This window comes from Gobio gobio (assembly GCF_949357685.1).
Source record: "Gobio gobio genome assembly, chromosome: 12".
NCBI classification, from domain to species: Eukaryota; Metazoa; Chordata; class Actinopteri; order Cypriniformes; family Gobionidae; genus Gobio; species Gobio gobio.
Window position 1 is genome coordinate 49,600,701 of NC_137105.1, and position 27,993 is coordinate 49,628,693.

Below are 27,993 nucleotides of genomic sequence, written 5' to 3' on the forward strand. Positions count from 1 at the left end.
TAAACGAGTTGAGGAGGGCGTTAGGCCTCATAACTACATGAGCAAATACATCCCAGACTTGGCAACGAAGGGAGGTCCGTTGTATGAGATGCTCAGGAAAGGACGTGCATGGACATGGGATCAACCGCAGAAAAGTGCATTCAGCACACTTAGCGTGCTCACTAAAGCTCCAGTCCTGGCACACTTATGATCCTGCAAAAGAAACAGAGGTATCAGCGGATGCAAGCAGTTACGGTATCGGTGGCTGTTTTACTGCAAAAGCATGACAACAGCTGGAAACCGGTTGCGTACTGTTCTAGAAGGCTGACAGATTCCTGAACAAGATACGCTCAGATAGAGAAGGAATGCCTTGCAGGCGTATGGGCGTGTGAAAGGTTCCAGAAATACTTGGTGGGTATGGACACATTTAAATTGATCACGGATCACAAGCCATTAATACCGCTGATCAATAGTAAAGACTTGGACACTGTGCCAGTGAGATGTCAGAGACTTTTGATGAGACTCATGCGGTTTAATGCAAAAGCGGAGTATGCGCCGGGCAAAAGCTTGGTTGTTGCGGACGCTTTGTCACGTAGCCCATTGAACACTACGGGAGGACTTCATGACAGCAGAAGTGAGTTGTCATGTGAATGCAATCATCGGATGTCTGCCAGTGTCACAGAGTAAGTTGACAGAAATAAAAATGGAGACACAAAAGGATGAGCAGCTAAGAACTGTAGAGAGATTAGTAACAGAAGGATGGCCAGAATATGCTAAAAGCGTTCCTAACAGTGTACAGAGCTTTTACAAATGGAAAGACTCTTTGTCAGTGACTGATGGACTGATTGTGCTGGGGAATCGCATCGTAATTCCAAAAGTGATGAGACATGAGGTGCTTAGCAGAATTCACGACGGACACCAAGGTTTGTCAAAATGCAGGGCACGGGCTCAAGAGACTGTGTGGTGGCCTGGAGTTTCTGAGGAGATTAGACAAAAGATAGAAACATGCAAGTTTTGCATAGAAAACAAACGGGCCAGTGCAAGGAACCTCTACAGTCAACACCACTGCCAGAAAGACCGTGGCAGCGAATAGCCACAGATTTGTGTATGCATAAAGGAGTACAATATCTGGTAGTATCTGACTACTATTCGCGCTACTTAGAAATTCTTCGGCTACATTTCACTACAGCAGAGCATGTCATTCAGAGGCTTAAAGCGCTGTTTGCGAGATTCGGCATACCAGAACAAATTGTTAGCGACAATGGACCGCAGTTCGCCAGTGAAGCTTGGAGAAGCTTTTGTGGTATGTACGATGTTCAGCACATTACATCAAGCCCGTACAATCCACAAGGAAACGGACATGCTGAACGGGCAGTTCAGACGGCAAAACGCATCCTGAAACAGGATGACCCGTTAGTAGCACTCATGTGTTTTAGAGCTGCCCCTACCGCCACTACAGGGGTCAGTCCAGCGGAATTGCTCATGGGAAGGAAAATACGTACTACCCTACCCACCTTACCGAAAAACCTGAACCCAAAGTGGCCAAACAAAGCAAGCATAAAAGAGAAAGATAAAACAGCGAAAGAAAAGCAGGCGTACTACTTTAACAGGCGACATGGCGTGAAGGACTTACCTGTTCTCAGACCAGGGGATTCAGTCTTGTTAAAGCTTGATGATGAATCAAGATGGAAAGGACCTGTTACGGTGCTTAAAGAAAGCAGTACTCCAAGATCATACGAGGTCTTCAGCGAAAAGGAGGGAGAGAAAAGGAGAAATCGCAGGCATCTCCAGCTGCTGCCAGATGGAGTTTCGGGAATTACTGAAAAGACAGAGGAGAATTCAAAACAGTCACCAGTAAAAGCGCAACTTCATGTGGACTCTGATTTTCCGGAAGGGACGGTTGCTAGGAAACCTAACATCACTAGATCAGGCAGAGTAAGCAAACCTGTTGAGAAACTGGACTTATAAAAGAAAGAAAATGATAACTTACTGTCAGTAAGAAACACCTTCATTGAGTTATGTGACCAGGCTTGGTTATAACTGAATAACTATGAATATCCTGAAATGTGAATATGAAGAATTCAGAAACAGTGTTGTGTGACGGCATTGAAAAGACTTGTTATGTTTGACTTAAAGAAAAACATGTTCTGGTGAGTTCTAGAAGGTTTAATACATTGCCTTTGTTATGGAGAGAATTTAACATATACATTTATGTTATAATCATAACGTAAATAGTGTAAATTTAACCTGTTTAAAGTGTTTGACTTAAAGGGGGAGGTGTCAGGGTATTACATGAAAGATGTACTTCACTATCCAGCCCACTAGGGGGACTCGGGGTTCTGTACAAGAGAGATATGTAGACAGCAGAGTGAGAGTGTGTTCCTGCTGAAACATGTGTTGTTCCATGGCTCTTCAATAAACGGGAGAAACAAGATTAATGCCTCCTTGCAAATGCATACTAGACAATTAGCCCTCTTGGTGAAATTATTCGAAATTTAAAAAATGTATCCTATCACTTTTATGCCGACGACATTCAGTTGTACTGCTCATTTAAAGAGTCAGAATTAGGTAAGTTAACTGAATTGCTGGAATGCATGTCTTGCATTAAGATCTGGTTAAATAATAATTACTTACAACTAAATGCAAAAAAGACGGAAACCTTAATCATTGCTCCAGACAAAAAAATACCTCTAATAAAACTGCATCTCGGTTCCTTGGACTCAATCGTTCAGTTGAGCCTTAGAAACCTTGGTGTTCGGTTCGACCAATCAATGTCTCTGGATGGTCATTCTAGACAGTTGGTCAGAAACTGTTACTATCATTTGAGAAATATCTCTAAACTGAGGACTTTGTTGCCCAAAGCTACTATGGAGTTGATAATTCATGCTTTTATTTCATCACGTCTAGATTACTGTAATTCTCTTTTTACTTGCTTTAACAAATCTTCTCTGAGTCGTCTCCAGACGGTGCAACACGCTGCTGCCAGGCTTTTATCAGGAACCAATAGAAGGACACACATTACTCCAATTTTATTTACATTACATTGGCTGCCTGTTAAATTCAGAATTGATTATAAAATTTTAGTTCTAACTTTTAGAGCACTACATGGTCAGACCCCCAATATATCACAGACTTGCTGTCACCGTACTCTTCCTCTCGTACTCTTCGTTCCTCAGGTCGAAATTTCCTGAGTGTCCCCAAAACCCGTCTTAAAACATGGGGAGACCGGTCCTTTCAGGCAATTGCCCCTAAATTATGGAACGCTCTCCCCCCCGCGTTGCGTGTGGCAGAATCTGTTGATTCTTTTAAAAAGCAGCTGAAGACACTTTTATTCAGACAAGCTTTTAGTTAATTTTGGGCTTCTGTTTTATTTGGGTTTGTTTTGTTTGTTAAATTGTATATTCTCTGTAAAGCACTTTGTGATTTTTATCTGTGATAGGTGCTATATAAATAAAGTTTACTTACTTACTTACTTAATTTGATGCTACAAGCTCGGCACACCTATTTTTGGGCAGTTTCTCCCATTCTTCTTTGCAGGACTGCCACTCAAGGACATTCACAGAGTTGTCCCATAGACTCTTTTGTTATCTTGGCTGTGTGCTTAGGGTCGTTGTCCTGTTGGAAGATGAACCTTCGCCCCAGTCTGAGGTCCAGAGCGATATCTCTGTACATTGCTGCATTCATCTTTCCATCGATCCTGACTAGTCTCCCAGTTCCTGCCACTGAAAAACATCCCCACATCATGATGCTGCCACCACCATGCTTCACTGTGGGGATGGTATTGGCCAGGTGATGAGCGGTGCCTGGTTTCCTCCAGACATGACACTTGCCATTCAGGCCAAAGAGTTCAATCTTTGTTTCATCAGGCCAGAGAATTTTGTTTCTCATGGTCTGAGAGTTCTTCAGGTGCCTTTTGGCAAACTCTAGACGGGCTGCACTCTACCACTCTGCCAAACTTCTTCCACTTACGGATGATGGAGGCCACTGTGCTCATTGGGACCTTCAATGTTGCAAACATTTTTCTGTACCCTTCCCCAGATCTGTGCCTCAAAACAATCCTGTCTCGGAGGTCTACAGACAATTCTTTGGACTTTATGGCTTGGTTTGTGTTCTGACATGCACTGTTAACTGTGGGACCTTACAGGCGTGTGCCTTTTCAAATCATGTCCAATCAACTGAATTCACCACAGGTGGACTCCAATCAAGTTGTAGAAACATTTCAAGGATGATCAGTGGAAACAGGAGCACCTGAGCTCAATGTTAAGTGTCATGGCAAAGGCTGTGAATACTTATGTAGATGTGATTTTTTTCGAACCTCAAATTGATTTGCGTCAAAACTGCATGCCCAGTGCTACTGTAAACGGTCCAGTGTCTTGTGTAACTTTGTCTGGCCCAATAAGAAGTCAGTGGGCGGAGTTAGTGTAAATAGCATTTGCCGACAAGGCGGGCTATTTGCACATAATGTAAATAGATACTCCGTACAAGTAAATTTTGTATATGCTGTGTATTTCTTCATCTGATTACATTTGTCTTCCATCAGAATGAGAGCCGGCCTGTGGAAATGATGTACAAGAAGAAAATGTTCCCCTTCAGAAGCATCCCAGAGCATGAACTGCAGGTGCTGGAGTTGCCATATAAAACTGGGGAGCTCAGCATGTTGATCCTTCTCCCAAACGAATCTCAGGACGGCTCTGACCCTCTTCTGAAGGTCAGCAAAAGTGCCATGATCAGATAGTTTGTTGCAGTGTATGTTATTTTTCAGCATGTGTGTGTGTGTGTGTGTGTGTGTGTGTGTGTGTGTGTGTGTGTGTGTGTGTGTGTGTGTGTGTGTGTGTGTGTGTGTGTGTGTGTGTGTGTGTGTGTGTGTGTGTGTTTGACAGCTGGAGAGTGAGTTGACCCTTTGACAAGCTGCTTGACTGGACCAAAAGAGATAAAATGACCACGCAGATGGATATCAAAGTCCATTTGCCGAAGTTCAAGGTGGAGTTTGAGAGCTCCCTATCAGAAACACTGCAAAGGATGGGGATGAGCTCTGTGTTAAAAAGTTTTTTTAACATTTAAGTATATTACAGTTTTTATTTAACCGTAAGTGAACCTGCGCCATGAGCTTCAGACCATGTGCTCAGATGGGTAAAATAAGGCCCTGAGTATAAAGCAGATCATGTGCTTGCAGTTTTGCAGACTCAAGATTCGGTATATGAGTGAATGGTTTCACTGAGTCCCACTTTTAGTGTGTTAGCAATTTTAAAAACTGCATATCGTGTACTGTAATGTTGGCTAATGAAATGATATCGAGTTATATTCCAGTTTGTTTGTTCAAATTTAGTCAGTCAATTCAACTTTTTCAACGAGTGATTATATATATCAGACGAGACTGTGAAGACCTCGTTGACACAACAGTCATCAGCACAGATCCTCAAAGACCACGAGAACCAGACAAGACCTCTGCACAGACCCAATGGCCAGCTTCAACTCCCATCTCAAAGGCTGGCCTGATCTTTTCCAATCTTCAGGCAGAAGGAGCCGACTGAAATACTCTCAATCCACAATCTGACTTGTGAAGCAGCCTGGAATAAAACCACACCACGTTCGTTCGTTTGGCCAGTGGAGAACTGGCCCCCCCGACTGAGCCTGTTTTTTCTCCATTCTGTCACCTGTTTGGGTTCTTGCCACTGTCGCCTCTGACTTGCTTAGTTGGGGACACTTACTGTAATATTCAACAATATTATTGATATGACTGCACTGACACTATTGGATGAGAACTGAGCTGGACACTGCTTTCTCCAGAGCTGCTTTATAGTTAAAATGAACTTTTTATGATTATCTTTACTGAATATTTCTATGATTAACTTTACTGAACTGAATCAACACTGAACTGACTTCAGTTGAACAATGACACTATTTTCTTTTTAGAGCTGCTTTATATTTGCACCATTGATCATGTTCCTGTTTCTCCCTGTGAAGCTGCTTTGAAACAGTCTTTACTGTATAAAGCGCAATATATTTAAAGGTGACTTGACTTTTGCAAAAGGAAATGATTTAGTGTTAAAGAGAGTGAAAGATACAGAGCCCCGCACATAACATGCAAAGGGGAAAAAAGTCAATTGTGCACGATTTACTACTTTGTTCAATCGATTTACGAGGCGGTGGGCCAGAGAAATTTTGCTGTCTGGGAATTAGCATGTTTCCAGTAGGCCTGCGTGCCTCAGGCCTGCATCGCCAACTCACTCATCAGAATCCTCGGCAAACTTCAACAGCTGGTTTAACCGGTGTTACAAGATTTTTGGTTTCTGAGATTTTCTGAGCTTACATGAATATTCATGAGTTTCCGGGACATGCAAGAATTTTAGTTAACGCACCTTTGTTACTCAGCAGGGTTTAAAGGGTTAGTTCACCCAAAAATGAAAATTCTGTCATTAATTACTCACCCTCATGTCGTTCGACACCCGTCAGACCTCAGTCATATTCGGAACACAAATGAAGATATTTTTGTTGAAAGCTGATGGCTGAGAAAGGCTTCAGATAGGCCTCCATTGGCATTCAGTACATTAATCCTCACAAGACCCATAAAAGGCACTTAAAACGTCGTTACAAAGTCCATCTCACCACAGTGACTCTACAATAATTTTACGATGCGACGACAATAGTTTTTGTGCACAAAAAAAAATCAAAATAACACCTTTATCCAACTTGTTCTTGTCTTCCGTGTGCGCCTCCACGACGCATGCGCGAGAATATGACGCAGATCCGGCGTTCGGGAATCCATGAAATACACACTTTAGCCCCATTTTGAGACCTACGCCGAGACCTAAAGCACGATCAATGTAGAATTCAACAGCTTAGACACGCTCGTCTTCCTCTGCTTGTAAACAAATGGCTTCTGGCTCATGTGTCCGAACGCCGGATCTGCGTCATATTCTCGCGCATGCGTCGTGGAGGCACACACGGAAGACAAGAACAAGTTGGATAAAGGTGTTATTTTGATTTTTTTTTGCGCACAAAAACTATTGTCGTCGCATCGTAAAATTATTGTAGAGTCACTGTGGTGAGATGGACTTTGTAACAACGTTTTAAGTGCCTTTTATGGGTCTTGTGAGTGTAAATGTACTGAATGCCAATGGAGGCCTATCTGAAGCCTTTCTCAGCATCAGCTTTCAACTAAAATATCTTCATTTGTGTTCCGAAGATGAACGGAGGTCTTACGGGTGTCGAACGACATGAGGGTGAGTAATTAATGACAGAATTTTCATTTTTGGGTGAACTAACCCTTTAATGGATTATCTTAAAAAAGGTAAATCGTTTCAGCGCGAGTTTATTCCGAAACTGCAGCTATTTATCATTTCATAACACTCTGTGTAATGTTACGATAAGCAAACAACTATGGGGCGCCGTTTGTAAAGCGACTCACGCTGAAAATAACAGCAACATTTTGACACATTTAGCTTCAAACAATGTTTAAAAAACTGGTATGAATTTTTGCCGGTCACTTTTTTAGCACATTTACAACAATATTTGTCAACTTAGAGATATTTTAAATAGTTAAATCTAAATGTTAAATGTTAAATCTAAATGTTAATTGTTAAATCTAAATGTTAAATCTAAATCTAAATGTTAAATCTAAATCTAAATCTAAATGTTATATCTAAATGTTAAATCTAAATCTAAATGTTAAATCTAAATCTAAATCTAAATGTTAAATCTAAATGTTAAATCTAAATCTAAATGCTAAATCTAAATCTAAATGTTAAATCTAAATCTAAATGTTAAATCTAAATCTAAATGTTAAATCTAAATCTAAATGCTAAATCTAAATGTTAAATCTAAACGTTAAATCTAAATGTTACATCTAAATCTAAATGTAAAATCTAAATGTTAAATCTAAATGTTAAAACCAGTTATCTGCATTCTGAATTTGCATATTAGTTAAATATTTAGTTTCACCCGAAACATTTAGATTCAACATTTATATTTATATTTAACATTTAGATTTAACATTTAGATTTAGATTTTGTATTTAGATTTAACATTTAGATTTTACATTTAGATTTAGATGTAACATTTAGATTTAACGTTTAGATTTAACATTTAGATTTAGCATTTAGATTTAGATTCAACATTTAGATTTAGATTTAACATTTAGATTTAGATTTAACATTTAGATTTAGATTTAGCATTTAGATTTAGATTTAACATTTAGATTTAACATTTAGATTTAGATTTAACATTTAGATTTAGATTTAACATTTAGATTTAACTATTTAAAATATCTCTAAGTTGATAAATATTGTTGTAAATGTGCTTAAAAAGTGACCGCCAAAAATTCATACCAGTTTTTTAAACATTGTTTGAAGCTAAATGTGTCAAAATGTTGCTGTTATTTTCAGCGTGAGTCGCTTTACAAACGGCGCCCCATAAACAACTAGTCGTATACATTGATTTAATTTCGTTGTGCTTTTCCTTTGAACTTTGAGATGGTGTCTCTTATCAATTGTTATCATTTGTTGAATGTCACTGCCCGTAACAACTGAAATAAACCTGTATTTAATTGTATCTGTGGATGATGTGTTGACTTTCCCTTTTCATTCTACATGTTATCTGGTTGTGAACTGTCTGCTGTCTGGTTGTAAAATTCACAGTGCTGCAAATGTCATTGTTTTTTCATGTTTCCAATAAAATAAAATAAAAAAATTGTTAAACCAACAAATAGGCTATACATTTACAAATTAAAATGATCACAAGGTTAAGGTTCCACTTACACTGTGAAACCAAATATTTCAGAACACCTGAATCATTATACTAATTTTACAATAGAAGAGCAGATAAAGAATATTCGAGCCGGTTAAACCAGCTGTTGAAGTTTGCCGAGGATTCTGATGAGTAAGTTGGCGATGCAAGCCTGAGGCACGCAGGCCTACTGGAAACATGCTAATTCCCAGATAGCAAAATTTCATGAAAACTAAAATTCTCATATTATATTCAGTTAAAGAATATTCAATATTCATGTAAACTCCACCCACTGAAACCGAGAATCTCAGAAACCAAAAATCTCGTAACACCTGTTACTCAGGTTACACATAAAAAAATATTTTAGCCAATAGAATCGCTCTGGGGTCCTAAACGGACACTATTTCACAGGGGGACACGGTTTCTCATGACACCGGCTCACAATTTGTCACAGTGCCATCAGTCATGGAGGATCTCGCTCGTGCTAACAGTCTCTTCGCTCTGGATCTCTATCGGGCTCTGAGCGCGAGCAACGCGGAGGGAAACATGTTATTTTCCCCGCTGAGCGTCAGCGCCGCGCTCGCTATGGTCTACTTGGGAGCCCGAGGAGACACAGCCAAAGAAATGGAGAAGGTATGAGGAACTGACACGATATTATCCGTGCGATTCATTTCACAGTGTTTTGTGTTTGGTATTGGTGATTGGCACAAATATTTTATGCGTTTTTCGATCTTGATTCAGTATGACTTCTTATAGGCTAAGGAAAAATAAGTTTGTCTTTTTAGCACTATTTCTTGGGTTAAATTATATTAGCTTGCATTCATTAATATTCACGTGTGTGTGCTTATGTAACCAATATTAGGATGTAAGTTATTAACTTTCTAAAATTTCACATTTAAAGAAATCTAGTGTTTGATCATGTCTAAATATAATAAAATGCAAAACCTAAAAATAAGTACGAAGTTATGATCTGCAATACTTTTTTGAGCAACCAGATCTATATTTATTAAAGGGTTAGTTCACACAAAAATGAAAATTCTGTCATTAATTACTTACCCTCATGTCGTTGGACACCCGTCAGACCTCCGTTCATCTTCAGACACAAATGAAGATATTTTAGTTGAAATCCGATGGCTCTGAAAGGCCTCCATTGGCCCAATGCACGGTTCACTCGCAAGACCCTTAAAAGGCACTAAAGACGTCATTACAAAGTCCATCTCACTACAGTGGTTCTACAATAACTTTATGAAGCGCCGAGAATAGTTTTTAGTGCCTAATACACATAAATTACTATATTTGATATCATGTAGGTTTCTCACATGACTTACTGATCATATATTTTTTTTAAGTGATACATTCACGCTATTGTCATACATCACACATTATCAGGCATAACATTATGACCGGTGAAGTGAATAACACTGATTATCTCTTCATCACCTGTTAGTGGGTGGGATATATTTACTGATCAGTGCATATTAATGGTTGTAAAAATAGGCTTCATTTTCATGTACATGTTCTTGAGGGGTTTTGTGAGATTCACCTGTTGTCTTTCCCTGTGCAGGTTTTGTCCTTCAGTTCTGTCTCAGATGTCCACTCTCATTTTGAGTCCCTCACCTCATCGATCAACAGTCCATCGGCCTCCTACATCCTCAAACTGGCCAACCGCCTCTATGGAGAGAAAACCTTCAGCTTCTTACCCGTGAGTCCATTGGGCCTGTAATAATGAGACATGTTGATGCTCTCTGTGTGCTGTGAGACGGTGGCTTTATTTTGTGCTGCAGGAGTATCTGGAGTCCACGCTGAAGCTGTACCACGCTGACCTTCAGCCTGTGGACTTCATTAGAGCGACTGAGGACTCACGAAAGCTCATTAACACATGGGTGGAGGAGCAGACGGAGAGTGAGAACAACACTTCCATACACACTTATATTTCAGATAAAACAATTACATGTGAATCAGTTTAGACCTGTGGCTAGTATACACACTTTATCTTTAGACAAAGATGTGAAGTCAAAAACATAAACTTGTGTTTTTCAGATAAAATCAAAGATCTTCTCAAGCCGGGAATGGTGACTGGGGGGACCCGACTGATTCTGGTTAATGCCATTTACTTAAAAGCGGACTGGCTGGAGAAATTTTACGCAAGAGACACTAAAGAAATGCCATTTAAGATCAACCAGGTACAATCCACTTTTTGTTTCAAGAGTGAAGCAAACTGGAGATCACTTTTTAAAATCTTTTACAATTGATTGTGCTTACCCAAACATGCACTAATTTACACTTTACACTTTAATTTACACTGAAAATAGTGAAACACTAAGTGAAAATAGCATATGTTCTTAGCTATAGCTGCTATTTACACTAAGTTTATCTGGAAAGTATTCACAGCACTTCACTTTTCTCACATTATGTTATGTTACAGCCTCATTATTATTTTCCTCAATTCTACAAACAATACCCTATAATGACTACATGAAAGAATGTATTTAAAAAAAAAAAAATTCAATTTTTATTTTTAATAAATTTGCAAAAATGTCAAACAAACTTATTTCACGTTGTCATGATGACATTGTTTTTTAGAATTGAGGAAAAAATATTTTTTATCAGCAGTATTTTCTTTGCAATAAGGTAATAGTTAGATGATATTTATTTATACTTATAAATAGTGGCAAATACTATTTGCACCTCAGTATTGTTGTACATTAAACGCTATGCAATAATAACAGAGTAAAAATGATTATACTTATTAAAATTATTAAATGGATGGCGTCATATTTGGACAATATGCCCTCCCTAAATCTAACAGATAAACACTTTATTATTAAACGCATGTTAGACACTTTATATACACTTTTCTAATATTTTCTCATATTTACAGACTCTTTCTGATCTGATATGTGATGGTAAAGGGGATTAGAGCGAGCTCGGCAAAAGGCGGATTTGAACCTCAGATCGATTTGCGTCAAAACTTCATGTCACACACCTTACCCCTACACCATTGCTACTGTGAACAGTCCAGTGTCTTCTGTTATTTTGTCTGGCCCAATCAGAAATCAGCGGGCTGAGTTAGTGTAAATAGCATTTGCCAACAAGGCGGGCTATTTGCACATAATGTAAATAGATACTCCGTAAAAGTCAATTTTGTATATGTTGTGATATCTGATAACATTTGTCTTCCATCAGAATGAGAGCCGGCCTGTGGAAATGATGTACCAGAAGGAAATGTTCCCCTTCAGAAGCATCCCAGAGCATGAACTGCAGGTGCTGGAGTTGCCATATAAAAATCAGGAGCTCAGCATGTTGATCCTTCTCCCAAACGAATCTCAGGACGGCTCTGACCCTCTTCTGAAGGTCAGCAAAAGTGCCATAATCAGATAGTTTGTTGCTGTGTATGTTATTCTTCAGCATGTGTGTGTGTGTGTTTGACAGCTGGAGAGTGAGTTGACCCTTGACAAGCTGCTTAACTGGACCAATAGTGATGAAATGACCACGCAGATGGATATCAAAGTCCATTTGCCGAAGTTCAAGGTGGAGTTTGAGAGCTCCCTATCAGAAACACTGCAAAGGATGGGGATGAGCTCTGTGTTCCAGGAAACAAAGGCTGATCTGACAGGCATGAGCAGTCAGGACGGCCTCTTCATTTCAGAGGTGATTCACAAGGCCTTTGTGAACGTGAATGAGGAAGGCACTGAGGCGGCAGCAGCAACCTTTGCGAACTGTTTGGAGAGCTGTACCTTGGATCAACCGGAATTCCAGATTTTCAAGGCTGACCATCCCTTCATTTTCTTTATCAGGCACAACCCCACTAACAGCGTCCTCTTTCTGGGCAGATTCAGAGGCCCATCTATGGAGTCAAAATAATGCTGCATAGATTTGCAAAAGAAAATAAAGTATTGCGAGAAAGTAAGTTTTACGAACAAAAATAAAGATTTGCAAAAGGAAAATAAAGTGGTTTCATTTGCAATGCAACTTTTATTCTGCGTTTCAGTCAAGTGTGAGTTTGCTATACTGTTTCCCCTTTGCGCTGTAAAAAAATATGGACATAGTGTCCGTGACGTCACCCGTAGGTTTCTGAAGAGCGTTTCTGAAGCCTAGAGTATGGACGAGCTGGCCGTTGCCATCTTGGCAGCGCGTCATCGCGTGACTAACAGACAGCAGATAAATGGCTATCCACCTGTCACTCAAAGTGGCCACGCCCTTAATTATGCAGAACTTTAATGCTTTATATAATGTAAACGGAGTCAAGAAACTAGGGCGTGTTCAGCTGACATGGTCACGCCTCCCTCCGTGTGACATCTCCTCAGCACAGATGAAGGCACTATGGCTGAGAGGCATGCGGGTGGAGCGTTTCCTTGCACTCACACTTTTACTAGCATTAAAACGGGCATGGTTTTGTTTTGTTACGATTAAATGTTTTTGCTTAAGTTAGAGACCATGGTAAAGTGGTGTTTATTATTAGCTGTTGACTACTGGCTAACGCAAACTGAAAATAGTCAGCATCTGCTGTTTATTTCTCTTCATCTTCACTCCGCAGAAGTAGAGCAGTGCTGCGCCTTCTGAGAATATAGTCCCCAGTGTGTATACGTTTATAATATGGCTGTGTCTCATGTAACCTTGTTATTTGTACACAATGTAACTATACACATCACGACATGTAAATAGGAAAATGTTGCCGTTATTTAGTCACTTATTGGCTAGCTGGAGCCGTTTAACTCCAGTCTTTGTGCTAAGCTAGGCTAGCGGTGGGTGCGTCAGACAGAGTTATGGCACAGAGGTGAGAATGGTATGTATGGACTTCTTGGGATACATTGAATAAGCTAAAGTCCCAAAAAGTCGCAGTGTTCCTTTAAATTATGCGGGGTTTCTCATCACGTCACTTTGAAACATGACAGCAGCAGGCAGGCTCCTGATTGGTTAACGCAGTGCGAATTGAAGCCAAAGTTCAGATTTTTCAACTCAGGCGTTTGACACGAATTCTCTTCAACCGCGTGAATGCACAAAAAGCACCACGAATGAGGCGGGATCGTCAATCGCGCCGCGAAATGCGTCTATCGCGCCGCAGGACCTCCAGACGCACGTCAACGCACCTTTCCATTGACTTAACATTGAAATCACTCGCTCCAGACGCTCTAGACGGACAAAATGCATGCCCCGGATTGGCTCGCCCTTCAGGCGGCAATTTTGAGAAATGTTAGTTTTTTTTTTTTTAAACCTAGTTTTGCGAACTACTCCCACGTTTTTTCCCCTAATCGGAACCAAACCACTGTAGAAATGTTCTTTGGAGAGAGACTATCAATAATATAATAATCATTTTAAATTTTTGAATTTTTGAATCATGGTCGCTGAGGGGAATCAAAATGTACAACGTGTCGGGGGCCACTTTTACTAAAATTACTGTAACTTCGGAACAGAACAAGATATTTTCGCTAAACTCGGGTCACATGTATATGAGCTCAAACATCGGTCACATGAAAAAAAATTGTGACGATTGGCCACTTGGTGGCGCTGTAAGAGGAAAAAATGTCATGAAAATGGCTATAACCACACCCAACCAGTAATCTGATAAAAAGTGGCATGCAGTGTCTTTGTCCAGGGTGCCATGATAGTCTATCTCAAAAAACACAGTTTGCATCATCGGCACAAAGCATTGAAAGAGCCTAAGAAGTTTCAAGCCAGTGCTTTTCACCGAAGTCACCTCCTTAGACTCCTGAATCCTTGCCGAGTCCAACGATACCAAACATGGCTGGTTTTGCCTTATGGTTTTTGTAACAGTGCAATTTAGCGCTTACAAAACTTTTGCGATTATCTTCGACACCGTTAGTCCGATCGAGACAAAACCACCACAGGAAATTTGATAACATAGGTCAATAGCTAAACAATAATGTCCAAATGTCAAAACTATGATAGGAAGTGAAATCCAATCAATGTTGCCCATTAATAATTTTTATACTCTCATAAATATACTGTAAGTGTCTATAACGGGTGTCCAATCCTGCTCCTGGAGGGCCACTGTCCCGCAGAGTTTAGCTCCAACCCCAATCAAACACACCTGCACCAGCTAATCAAGCTCTTATTAGACATACTAGAAACTTTCAGACAGGGGTGTTGAGGCAGCTTGGAGCTAAACTCTGCAGGACAGCCGCCCTCCAGGGCCGACTTTGGACACCCCTGGTCTATAACTTCAAAATTCAGTGAGATATTTATAACAAATTTGACACGTATACGTATGGACACACTCTGAGGACACCTAAAAAAGTGGAGATTGGGCGTGGTGCTAAATTTTCCCTTTGTAAATTGGCTGTAAATGGTCTTTTTTCATCTATGATCTAAGTTTATTTATTTATTTGGATCCCCATTAGCCAATACCTAGACAGTGGCTCTTCCTGAGGTCCCAACAAGTAGAAAATACATTAATCCACAACAATAAAAAGTCAATGAAACATACAAACCCAAATATCAAAATCAACAATTTACTATTGTGCCATTAAATGTTCCTTTAAAGATTTTTCACAACTTTTTTCATTTTACTTCAAATTTGTAATATGCAATGGTAAATCATTCCATATTTCCATTCCTCCATATTTTACATTGTTTTACAGTAGTTTTCAAAACAAGAAGTAAAAAACATCCCTTTGATGCATGACTGTTGAGACAGTCTTTAATTATCATTAATGAATAATCTGAAATAGTTATTATAATAGTATATCTGGCTTTGGTGAGTGACATTTCAGATATTACTCTGATTTATGGATCAACAAAATGCTTTTGGTTTTTGTCAAGTTTACAACCAACACTCTAAAAAAAAAAGGTTCTTCGTCGTAATCATAGAGGAACCACTTTTGGTGCTATATAGCACCATATCTTATCTGTATATGGTAACGGTGCTATATAGCACCTTAGTTAGCGGTTAGTCAAAGAACCGGTGAAGAACATCTGAAGCACCAAAATTGGTGCTATACTGTATAGCACTTAAAAAGGTTCCCCTATGATTACGAGCCAAGAACCATTTTTGGTGCCATATAGAACCTTTTTTTTTTAGAGTGAACTTATTATTCTGTACCTACTTTGACCAATTCCTCATCCAAAGCAGTAGACAACTGCTGATTTGATGTTGCAGTTAAATATAATATTGTTTCATCTGCATACATGACTGTCTGTGCACACTTTAAAACAAGAGGAAGTTTATTGGTAAAATAGAAAATAGTAATGGTCCTGAACAACTTCCTTAGGCACACCACAACTCTTTCACATCTGAAAAACTTCCAATATAAAATGCACAACGTCCCCTATTAAACAGATACAACTTTTAAACCAATGGACAGTATGAAAAGTAATTGTAAAATAAAATCTGACAAAACTGCTCCTAAAGTATTTTCCTCAATCTGTGCTAAGCAATCATCTGCCATCTGTGTGAATGCTGTTCCTGTTGAGTGTCCTTCTCAATGTGCTGAAAATTATTAAACACTTACATTTGCTCACAAACGATTGTTTCTAATACTTTGCTAAGAACCGTTAGCAAACGTATTGATCATATTTACGTTCACTTATTTTAATGTAACATAAAACATTATTTTCTATTTCCTATTCATTTTAGTTACTTGAATTGCCCTCCCAATCCTCCTTGCTCGCAGTTCTGTTGGCTGTACCCTTTGCCACATCTCTCTCATCTCATTCTCAGTGCATGTTGCCCTAACACTCTTCCCTGTACATGTTTCCACAGGTGCATGTGGGGTAAAATAATGCATTATCAGGATGATCTTCCTTATAAACATCAATCCAACATACATTAATTGGACAAAATGATTCTTTACTGAATCTCTCATGTTGGAGCCATTATATCGAAGTGTAATTTTTGTTTGTGACACTAGAGGGCAAGTACAAGTATTTTGGGTGCCGATGAGTTACAGGTGCGTTGCCAACCGCCATAAAATACCAGAAGAAGAAGTTACAGGTGTGCATATGGACGGTCAAAGGAACTTTTTGACTGTGCTGTGTCGAGCAGCGTATTGTGCAAAACTGTGCTTATGCCCAACCTTTGTTTTGAATTAAATATATGATTTGTTAGTAGTTAGAAATTAGTAAAGTTTGAAGTATTGATTTAATCGTTGTTTGCAATGCCAAATGGACAACATGGATTGGCATATCCGAATGTACCCTCAATGTATGGATGGTAGCCTAACTTTATTTACTCAAAGCAAAGGCACGCGTCAGAAACATAGGCTACTGCGTCCCTACAGATACATTTCAATAACTCTGATTGATTTTAAACAGTAATTATGGATGCTCCTGAAATGGCCCATAGCCCAGCAGTAAATGTGATTTAATAAATAAACAGGATAGCACATTATTTAAGGATGTGTTTTTATTGCATGGTTAAAACTACCATGCCATTTCTAAAATGCATGTGCACAGTTAAGATAAATAACAAAGTTTACTTAAAGGGATAGTTCACCCAAAAACTAAAATTTGACATGTATCTGCTTACCCCCAGGCCATCCAAGATGTAGGTGTCTTTGTTTCTTCAGTAGAACACAAATGAAGATTTTAACTTCAACCGTTGCTGCGTGTCACTCATATAATGCATGTGAACACACAGGAAGTGATGTCTCTAGATTGTGACCTTCCTTTCCGGAAGTGCTGCGCTTTCAGGGCTGTTGGACATGGTGTTGTATTTGAGGTAAAAAATTATATAAATACTGTTCGGTTTATCGCATAAACCGATCGTTTCGTGTCTTAAGACATCAATGTGTCGTCACGAGCCGCATGGATTAATTTGAAGTTGTCTGTGCATGTTTTTTTTACCCTAATTGGACCCCATTGACATGCATTCTATGAGTGACACACAGCAACGGTTGAAGTTAAAAATCTCCATTTGTGTTCTACTGAAGAAACAAAGACACCCACATCTTGGATGGCCTGGGGGTAAGCAGATAAATGTAAACTTTTCATTTTTGGGTGAACTATCCCTTTAAGACACGAAACGATCGGTTTCTGAGAGAAACCCAACGGTATTTATGCAATTATTTCACCTCATATCAGACGAATGTCTTCAGCTCTCCAGACTGCCATCACTTCCTGTGAGTGAGGTCAAAATTCCGGCCGGGTCATAGATTGTATACGTAGATTCCTCATTCGAGCGATCCACGCAGGCACTAATGAGGAATCTATGTATATATCTATGACCCGGCTGAAATTTGACCTCACTCACAGGAAGTGATGGCGGTCTGGAGAGCTGATGACATTCGTCTGATATGAGGTGAAATAATTGCATAAATACCGTTAGGTTTCTCTCAGAAATCGATCGTTTCGTGTCTTTAGACATCAATGTGTCGTCACGAGCCGTGGGGTTTAATTTGAAGTTGTCTGAGCATGTTTTTTTTACTCTAATAGAATTAGACCCCATTCACATGCATTCTATGAGTGACACACAGCAACGGTTGGAGTTAAAAATCTTAATTTGTGTTCTACTGAAGAAACGAAGACACCTACATCTTGGATGCCTTAGGGGTAAGCAGAAAAACATCACATTTTCGTTTTTGGGTGAACTATCCCTTTAAGTGCTTTTGCACAGAATGTATGAGGCAAAATAACCACAATATTAACAAAAAACATTATATAAAACTGTGCAGTTTATTTGTCAATCAGATGCGCGAGGAAGGCTCTCGGCCATTAATCTGTGCTCTAGGTGCCTTTTCTTTCAGAATTATCATTGGATTATAGAAAAAAAAAAACAGGATTTTATTTCAACTGAAAATAAGACCCTCACATCTGCATCTGTTATCTTAGACCAAGCATTGATCAAACACATGTGGACAACATAACCGTTTTACGATTTAGGCAAAAATTATGTTTTTGGGTGCAAAATGTAATAAACTTGTCCAAGATGCAGGATCACAGAAGGAAACAATGACAATAAACACCATTAAGTGAATGAAAGGGAGGCTAATAATCAGCGTACGCGTAGTAATTTATGTTCTGATACGCGATGACGCAAAAGAACAGCTGAATTGCTTTATTTTTAACTGGTTCATTTCAACTGTCCGAAAGAACCTTTTGCAGAAATTAAATTGACTTCCAATCATTATTAGTGAGCAAGAGACAACTAAATGCTAAACTCTGTTGAACTGAAAAAGGGTTCTTAAAGAGGAGTCGATTCCAAATCGAATCTTTTTGGAATCGATTCCCAGCCCTACTTATTGGGGTTTTCGGACACAGCCACTTCACAAGAGGAGAGGACACGGTTTCTCACGAACCGGACATCATCACTGGCATTTATTCTCGACACAAACTCTGACGCCTCGGTTGAAAAAATGTCACATCACTACTTACTACCGACGTTTTTGTTTTGTCTTGTATTTGTCGCAGTGTCACCTGTCATGGAGGATCTCGCTCGTGCTAACGGTCTCTTCGCTCTGGATCTCTATCGGGCTCTGAGCGCGAGCAACGCGGAGGGAAACATGTTCTTTTCCCCGCTGAGCGTCAGCGCCGCGCTCGCTATGGTCTACTTGGGAGCCCGAGGAGACACAGCCAAAGAAATGGAGAAGGTATGAGGAATACTATTTTAAGGTATTTTAAATACATTCGTCTACTTGACAAACTTCAGACGTCAATCAGATTTTCCGACGGCACTAGTCTAATATTTGTGTTTATTAGATTAATGGTTGCAGAGGAATCATTAAATTAAATATAAATTCATAATACATTTTAATTTAAATGTTTACTTTCGTAAACATTTAAGTGTATTACAGTTTTTATTTAACTTTTAGGTATAACACATTTTAATTTAATCATGATTTATTATATTCATCATAACTCCTCCATTTTTCATTTACCTGTCCTGTATGTAAGTAAGCACAGTGTAATGTTCAATGTTAGAGTGGCTGACTAAATATTCTTATTAGGAATAAACTGCCTCGTTTTTGAACTGTGCAGAGCTGTAGCTGAATAGTTAGGCCTAACGTACTACGCTGCTGTATTTTGGTCAGTATGGTGGTAGAGAGCCAAATATTTTCTGAGGTGGTATAAACAGTTTGAGAACCACTGCAATATGTGAAGTGAGAGCTGCTGTTTCTATAAATCATACACCACTGCTGATAGGTTTTTATGTGGATCTCAGCAGGAATATGAACAAGAGGGTCTTTGTGTCCTCATTTGCAGTGTAGGCTACTCTATTTCAACATATGGTTTCATTTATGTACCGGAACCATACTATATGTGAAACAAGGCTCTGCTAGAATTGAATGGGACTGTGGAAAAGGGTCCTATTCTTTGCGTTGAAGGGATTGTCAGGATCTCAAGGAAAGCCTGGATGTTGGACCGGAAGATGACCATATGTAGACTTGTTAGGGCCCGAGCACAGTTCGTGTGAGGACCCTGTTGTATTTGCTCAGCCTATTATTATTCTTCTCCCAAATGAATCACATTTTTGAGGGCCTAAACCTGCTCGAAAACTCATGAAACTTTGCACGCGCGTCAAAAGTGGTGAAAATTTACGTCTGATATGGGTTCAAAATTGGGCATGGCAAAATGGCTCAATAGCGCCACCTACAAAATTTCAATTAAGCGCCGTTCGAGCTACGTTTCACGTACAGCTATGAAATTCGGTACACACATGTAACAGCCCAATACCTACAACAAAGTCTCCTGGTACGAAATCTGAAAACCAACAAGAAGTGAGATATTTTGATTTTTCTTTACTAAATTGTTGCAAATTTTCCCATTTCCAGATGTTTTACTTTAATCAACTCCGTATAGAGATTTAATCAGATCAACATCATATTTGCACAGTCTAATCTAAAGGCCTTTGCAAAGTTAAATTGCGAAGATCTTGAGTTTTCCCTGGAGGGCGTGTCCGTGGCGGCCTCACAAAGTTCGATGTTTCGCCATCAAACAGGAAGTTGTTGTAACTCAGGAATACAATGTCCGATCTGCCCCAAAATCCACATGTTTGATAAGAGTCCTGACCTGAACACATCTACATACCAATATTCAGTTACAGTCATAGTGCTACCTGCTTGCAACAGGAAATGCTTTGTTTTACATATTGATTAACTCCTCATTGAGATTTAATTAGATCAACATCATATTTGGTCAGTCTAATCTAAAGGCCTTGTGGATGTTAAATTGTGAAGGTCTTGAGTTTTCTCACACCAAGAGTAAAAATAAATAAATATTGTTCATAAAGAAAATAAAAGCTTTTTTGTCATTTTCATGGTGATTATTATTGTAAAGCATTAATGAAAAGCTTTTTTTTTTATTCAGCTAAATTACAGACTGCATGGTTGTAAAAATAGGCTTAATTTTTCTTTATGCATACATTTTTCTTTTGATTTTGTGAAGTATAGCATGCACATGTTCTCGAGGGGTTTTGTGAGATTCACCTGTTGTATTTCCCTGTGCAGGTTTTGTCCTTCAGTTCTGTCTCTGATGTCCACTCTCATTTTGAGTCCCTCACCTCATCGATCAATAGTCCATCGGCCTCCTACATCCTCAAACTGGCCAACCGCCTCTATGGAGAGAAAAGCTTCAGCTTCTTACCCGTGAGTCCATTGGGCCTGTAATAATGAGACATGTTGATGCTCTCTGTGTGCTGTGAGACGGTGGCTTTATTTTGTGCTGCAGGAGTATCTGGAGTCCACGCTGAAGCTGTACCACGCTGACCTTCAGCCTGTGGACTTCATTAGAGCGACTGAGGACTCACGAAAGCTCATTAACTCATGGGTGGAGGAGCAGACGGAGAGTGAGAACAACACTTCCATACACACTTATATTTCAGATAAAACAATTACATGTGAATCAGTTTAGACCTGTGGCTAGTATACACACTTTATCTTTAGACAAAGATTTGAAGTCAAAAACATAAACTTGTGTTTTTCAGATAAAATCAAAGATCTTCTCAAGCCGGGAATGGTGACGGGAATGACCCGTTTAGTTCTGGTTAATACCATTTACTTAAAAGGGGACTGGATGCACAAATTTAACGCAAGAGACACTAAAGAAATGCCATTTAAGATCAACCAGGTACAATCCACTTTTTGTTTCAAGAGTGAAGCAAACTGGAGATCACTTTTTAAAATCTTTTACAATTGATTGTGCTTACCCACACATGCACTAATTTACACTTTACACTTTAATTTACACTGAAAATAGTGAAACACTAAGTGAAAATAGCATATGTTCTTAGCTATAGCTGCTATTTACACTAAGTTTATCTGGAAAGTAGTCACAGCGCTTCACTTTTTCCACATTGTGTTATGTTACAGCCTTATTCCAAAATGGATTAAATTAATTTTTTTCCTCAATTCTACAAACAATACCCCATAATGGCAACATAAAAGAAGTTTTTTTGATATCTTTGCAAATTTATTAAAAATAAAAAACGGGAATAAAGTAACATGTACATAAGTATTCACAGCCTTTGCTCAATTTGCTTCTTTGCTGAAGCACCTTTGGCACCAGTCACAGCCTCAAGTCTTGTTGAGTTTGATGCTACAAGCTCGGCACACCTATTTTTGGGCAGTTTCTTCTTTGCAGGACCTCTCAAGCTCCATCAGGTTGGATGGGGAGCGTCGGTGCACAGCCATTTTCAGATCTCTCCAGAGATGTTCAATCGGGTTCAGGTCTGGGCTCTGGCTGGGTCACTCAAGGACATTCACAGAGTTGCCCCGTAGACTCTTTTGTTATCTTGGCTGTGTGCTTAGAGTCGTTGTCCTGTTGGAAGATAAACCTTCGCCCCAGTCTGAGGTCCAGAGCGCTCTGGAGCAGGTTTTCATCAAGGATATCTCTGTACATTGCTGCATTCATCTTTCCATCGATCCTGACTAGTCTCCCAGTTCCTGCCGCTGAAAAACATCCCCACATCATGATGCTGCCACCACCATGCTTCACTGTGGGGATGGTATTGGCCAGGTGATGAGCGGTGCCTGGTTTCCTCCAGATATGACACTTGCCATTCAGACCAAAGAGTTCAAACAAACTTTTTTCACGTTGTCATTATGGCGTATTGTTTGTAGAATTGAGGAATTCATTTTTATCAGCAGTATTTTCTTTGCAATAAGGTAATAGTTAGATGATATTTATACTTATAAATAGTGGCAGATACTATTTGCACCTCGTTGTTGTGTCGTGAGGTGAAATTGAGGAGGACTCGAGTTGCAGTGAACAAAGGAACAAGTTTATTCAGGGTGAACCCTGCGACACAAAAAAATGGACAGTCAAAGTGACAGGGGACAGTTTGAGGAACTGTATGGTGGCTCCCGTGATCTCTGCACACACGTCAGCAGACGCACAGGCTGGAGAGACCACAGAGAAAACAGGAGGCAGGAAGACCCAACAGATAACGAGCCCGAGTCCAGCAAGACAACACGGCTCGCTTACAAAACTCCTCGTCCCTGGGTCCTGAGCACCGGGGGTAATTTGAGTCAAACCGTTACCGGGTTAAGCACATTGGTTAAAATGTACGGTCCAATGAATTTGGTTCCCAGTTTACGTGCGGCAAGTATGAGGGTAATGTCCTGGGCTGACAACCAAATCTTTTGACCACACACGCAAAGTGGGGGCTTAGAACGGTGACGGTCCGCCAACGCCTTGTTCCTTTCGCCAGTCCGAGAAAGGGCTTTTTTTGTGGCGAGCCTCCAAGTACGAAGGCACCTCTGAATGAACGAATGCGCGGACGGAACAATGGCGTCGGATTCTTGGGAGGGAAATAATGGGAGCTGGTAGCCTAAACAGCACTGGAAGTCCCATAGACGAGACCGGGAGTGAGTTATGTGCGTACTCTACCATGGTTAACCTGGTTGATAACCGGAGGATAGGCTTGACGTTGCCCCCAGCTGTCGACAGAATCCTGTCCAAAACCTTGACACAAACAGGGGACCCCTGTCAGAAACCATGTCAACCGGGAGGCCATGATTGCGAAAAACGTGATCTAAGACAATGACCGCTGTTTCCCTCGATGAAGGTAGTTTGGGGAGGGGAATAAAATTAACTGCCTTCGAGAACCTGTCCACCACGGTAAGAACCACGGTATTGCCACTAGACAGGGGTAGGCCCGTGACAAAGTCCATGGCTATGTGTCACCAGGGTCTTGAAGGGATTGACGCCAGTTCGGACCAACTCCGGCACGAACAGCAGACCCACTGGGCACCCCGTGGGAATCGTGACGCCTCACGGACGCTGGACTCCACTCCCCAAGTAACCGCTGCGACCACCTGGCTGGGGGCCACGATGGTCACCGGGGAAGTGGGACTAGCCTCAGCCTCAAAAATCTGTGAGCGCAATAATGCCCAGCGAGCATGCCGAGAATTTAGCCTCTTTGCGGACCGAATATATTCTAGGTTCTTGTGGTCGGTCCAAACTAAGTATGGAACTCTCTAGTCCCGATGTCGTAGTTCCGTTCTGAGGGGTTAAGACGATGAGAAAAGAATGTGCACGGGTGTATTCTGTCATCCGAAGGTGACCTCTGAGACAAAATCGCTCCCACTCCCACCTCTGACGTATCCACCTCCACAATGAATTGACGAGACGAGTCGGGGTTAGTGAGAATCGGGGCCGAAACAAAGAGGCTTTAGTTTTTCAAACGCCTCCTGAGCCTGCGTTGACCAACAGAAACAAATTTGTGTGGAGGTGAGATTCGTCAGTGGTAGGGCGACCTGGCTAAAGTTCTGAATGAATCGATGGTAAAAAATTAACGAACCCCAGAAATCACCCAATTCTCTGGGGTGGGCCAATCAGCAACCGCCTTTACCTTCCCCGGATCCATTCGGATGCCTTCAGGCGACAGAACGAAACCCAGGAACGGAACAGACCGTGTGTGAAACTCAAACTTCTCGAGTAGCTGCTGTAACACTCGTCTGACGTGCTAAACACTGTCACGCTCGTTCTGGGAGAAGATCAGGATGTCGTTGAGATAAACAAATACAAACCGGTCGACCATGTCTCTGAGCACGTCATTGACGAGTGCCTGGAAGACCGCTGGGGAGTTTGAGAGTCCAAAGGGCATAACCAAATATTCAAAGTGACCTGTCGGGGTATTAAAAGCGGTCTTCCACTCATCCCCCTTCCTAATCCGAACCAGGTGGTAAGCATTGCATAAGTCCAACTTCGTAAAGATGCTTGCTCCCTGCAAGAGTTCGAACGCTGAGGATATCAACGGCAAAGGGTGGCTTTTCTTTACCATGATGTCATTCAGCCCCCGATAATCTATGCAGGGACGCAAAGAACCATCCTTCTTCCCCACGAAGAAGAACCCCGCCCCGGCCGGAGAGGAAGAAGGACGTATTATACCGGCTAATAGAGAATCGCTGATGTATTTCTCCATGGCCTCCCTCTCAGGACCGGAGAGCGAGTAAAGACCCCTTGGGTGGAGAAGTGCCAGGTAATAATTCTATCGCACAGTCTTACAGACGGTGCGGAGGAAGAGAGAAGGCTCGGGACTTACTGAACACCGCTCTCAAGTCATGGTAAGCCTCAGTATGGTCCGCCAGGCTCACCGATTCCTCCTTTAAGGAGGTCAAAGACTTTGCGAAGCTCCTCAGAGAAGTCCTTGTAAGAGTTGCAGCAAGTGTTCTCATTGTCCCACATAGCTGTTCCCCAATCACGTGCAGGTTCATGATGACGAAAGCCACCTTAGCTCTCTCCGTCAAAAAGCAGAAAGGCTGTAGCGAGAAAGTCAATGAACACTGTGATAAAAATGAGTGACATGAATTGGGCTCACCGGAATACGAAGCAGGTGGATTAAGGCGAGGTTCTGATGAGTGGGGAACCGCTACCACAGTGTCCTGTGGATGCGATGTAGTGGGAACCACGGAAGGATTGGGCTGAAGATGTTCAAGCTACCGTGTAACCTCGGCTAGCAAACGTGACATCTCCGTCATGGCCTGACGAGAAGCTGACAATCCCTCCTGCTGCTGTCCTAAAAGAATGCCCTGCTGGCTCGATGCAGATCCAGTTCATCCGCTGAGTGCATTCTGGTCAGTTGATTCTGTCGTGAGGTGAAATTGAGGAGGACTCAAGTTGCAGTGAACAAAGGAACAAGTTTATTCAGGGTGAACCTTGTGACACAAAAAATGGACAGTCAAAGTGACAGGTGACAGTTTGAAGAACTGTATAATGGCTCCCGTGATCTCTGCAGAGGCACAGGCTGTGACATGTTGTACATTAAATGGTATGCAATGATAGCAGAGTGAAAATGATTATACTTATTAAAATTATTAAATGGAAGACGTCTTATTTTCGACAATATGCCCTCCCTAAACCTAACCGATAAACACTTTATTATCCACTTTTCTAATACTTTCTCATATTTCCTGACTCTTTCTGATCTGATATGTGATGGGAAAGGTCACACACCTTACCCGTACACCATTATAGCTGCAAACAACCTAGTGTCTTCTGTAACTTTGTCTGGCCCAATCAGAAATCAGTGGGCGGAGTTAGTGTAAATAGCATTTGCCAACAAGGTGGGCTATTTGCACATAATGTAAATAGATACTCCGTAAAAGTTAATTTTGTATATTTTGTTGTGGTATCTGATAACATTTGTCTTCCATCAGAATGAGAGCCGGCCTGTGGAAATGATGTACAAGAAGAAAAGGTTCCCCTTCAGAAGCATTCCAGAGCATGAACTGCAGGTGCTGGAGTTGCCATATAAAACTGGGGAGCTCAGCATGTTGATCCTTCTCCCAAATGAATCTCAGGACGGCTCTGACCCTCTTCTAAAGGTCAGCAAAAGTTCCATAATCAGATAGTTTGTTGCTGTGTATGTTATTCTTCAGCATGTGTGTGTGTGTTTGACAGCTGGAGAGTGAGTTGACCCTTGACAAGCTGCTTAACTGGACCAAAAGTGAAGAAATGACCACGCAGATGGATATCAAAGTCCATTTGCCGAAGTTCAAGGTGGAGTTTGAGAGCTCCCTATCAGAAACACTGCAAAGGATGGGGATGAGCTCTGTGTTCCAGGAAACAAAGGCTGATCTGACAGGCATGAGCAGTCAGGACGGCCTCTTCATTTCAGAGGTGATTCACAAGGCCTTTGTGAACGTGAATGAGGAAGGCACTGAGGCGGCAGCAGCAACTGCAATCCTTTTGCTTGGCAGTGCATGGCGTGAACCAGAATTCCAGGTTTTCAAGGCTGACCACCCCTTCATTTTCTTTATCAGGCACAACCCCACTAACAGTGTCCTCTTTCTGGGCAGATTCAGAGGCCCATCCTAGAAACGTGATGTTTTTTTCTCTGTTGCACTCAAATGAAGAAATGTTTTCTCTGAATGTCTTCACAAATGAGATTATTTCAGATCACTTATAGAAAGAGTTATAATAATATTTAATCTCCTTTTAAAGCCACAATATGTAATGTGATGACCCCTGGGTTTCACGGAGCTTTTATTCTGTCAGACCAGCGCTTCCTCTTCTTCTGCTCATGTGTGTGTGTGTGTGGAACGCAGCGCTGCTGAGTGTGTGAGTGTGTGAGAGTGATGTTATAATGCTACTCTGTGCGTTCACTCGGCGCTGCTATGAGACACTTGTTCACACTGCAGTGAGAGATGATATTAGGCGGTAAAACATGGCACTCTGTGCGGTAAATCAACAACACCAGATTTAAACAATAAGACTAACTGTGTTGAGCTGGAGAACAATGATCAGTTTCTGTCCATCAATGATCCAAACAGTTGCTCTCCTGTCTAATCAAACACATCAGATATTAAAGCGGCTTTGGTGTTTCCATCGAGGGTAACGCGGGTGTGATGTCATTGATAACATAATTTCTGTGCCTCAAGCAGGAACCACCATTTAATCCTATCAAACGCTTTTGCATGATCTTTGGTGTTATGTTTTATATTATATAATATGTTTAAAATTCTGTGAGTATTATTAAAGGCCTGTACCAAGAACGAATCCGTTCTGATCATCTGATAATGTTTGGTATATGAATTTGAATCCAAAGCTTTAGAGTATTTTTGTATCGCAGGACATCAGTGAAATAGGCCGATAAGATGCCCTATCCGTTGGGGATTTGCCTGGTTTTAGACCGTATGGGGAATAAGGTTTGTCCATTATTTAGCTAAACAGAGTTTATAGCTCTATTGGTTTGCATTTTTTACTCTCCATGCCAATAGTTATCTGGGTTTCTCACCTGGATCGTAGTATGATCACTTTAACCACATCACGTTTGTAGCTCTTCTGTTACTAGTCCACTCATTGTATTGCACTTTTAATGAAGTTTGTTTGTTTCTCTGTATGTTTATGTACAATAAACATTTGAAATTGTAACACACTACATTATTGTCA

General features: G+C 40.7%; 2 protein-coding genes across 3 annotated transcripts; both read left to right on the top strand.

The window, feature by feature from the left end:
* The first annotated feature begins 2,341 nt into the window (after positions 1-2,341).
* LOC307134711 (leukocyte elastase inhibitor-like) lies at positions 2,342-12,674 on the top strand. 2 transcript variants are annotated; one of them, XM_079830666.1, is made up of 7 exons: positions 2,342-2,547; positions 4,520-4,687; positions 10,268-10,405; positions 10,488-10,605; positions 10,744-10,886; positions 11,890-12,057; positions 12,136-12,674. In XM_079830666.1, the coding sequence occupies exons 2-7, from the start codon at positions 4,541-4,543 to the stop codon at positions 12,565-12,567; spliced, it is 1,146 nt and encodes a 381-aa protein (XP_079686792.1). In that variant the 5' UTR covers positions 2,342-2,547; positions 4,520-4,540; the 3' UTR covers positions 12,568-12,674. The 2 variants fall into 2 exon arrangements, with proteins under 2 accessions (XP_079686792.1, XP_079686791.1); XM_079830665.1 differs by lacking the exons at positions 2,342-2,547; positions 4,520-4,687 and adding an exon at positions 8,741-9,336 and having other exon boundaries at positions 12,136-12,640.
* A 6,145-nt stretch (positions 12,675-18,819) lies between these two features.
* LOC307134713 (leukocyte elastase inhibitor A-like) lies at positions 18,820-27,982 on the top strand. The gene is made up of 6 exons (XM_079830668.1): positions 18,820-19,250; positions 21,108-21,245; positions 21,328-21,445; positions 21,584-21,726; positions 26,259-26,426; positions 26,503-27,982. The coding sequence occupies exons 1-6, from the start codon at positions 19,017-19,019 to the stop codon at positions 26,917-26,919; spliced, it is 1,218 nt and encodes a 405-aa protein (XP_079686794.1). The 5' UTR covers positions 18,820-19,016; the 3' UTR covers positions 26,920-27,982.
* Positions 27,983-27,993: the final 11 nt, after the last annotated feature.

What these genes read in the sequence shown, in the direction of transcription:
- LOC307134711 (XM_079830665.1), top strand. Translation starts at nt 9,169, where the DNA reads ATGGAGGATCTCGCTCGTGCTAACAGTCTCTTCGCTCTGGATCTCTAT. An exon ending in TGCCATTTAAGATCAACCAG is followed by an intron (nt 10,887 to 11,889) that starts GTACAATCCACT and finishes GTCTTCCATCAG; the next exon opens with AATGAGAGCCGGCCTGTGGA. An exon ending in GCTCTGACCCTCTTCTGAAG is followed by an intron (nt 12,058 to 12,135) that starts GTCAGCAAAAGT and finishes TGTGTTTGACAG; the next exon opens with CTGGAGAGTGAGTTGACCCT.
- LOC307134713 (XM_079830668.1), top strand. Translation starts at nt 19,017, where the DNA reads ATGTCACATCACTACTTACTACCGACGTTTTTGTTTTGTCTTGTATTT. An exon ending in CAGCCAAAGAAATGGAGAAG is followed by an intron (nt 19,251 to 21,107) that starts GTATGAGGAATA and finishes TTCCCTGTGCAG; the next exon opens with GTTTTGTCCTTCAGTTCTGT. An exon ending in GGTGGAGGAGCAGACGGAGA is followed by an intron (nt 21,446 to 21,583) that starts GTGAGAACAACA and finishes TGTGTTTTTCAG; the next exon opens with ATAAAATCAAAGATCTTCTC.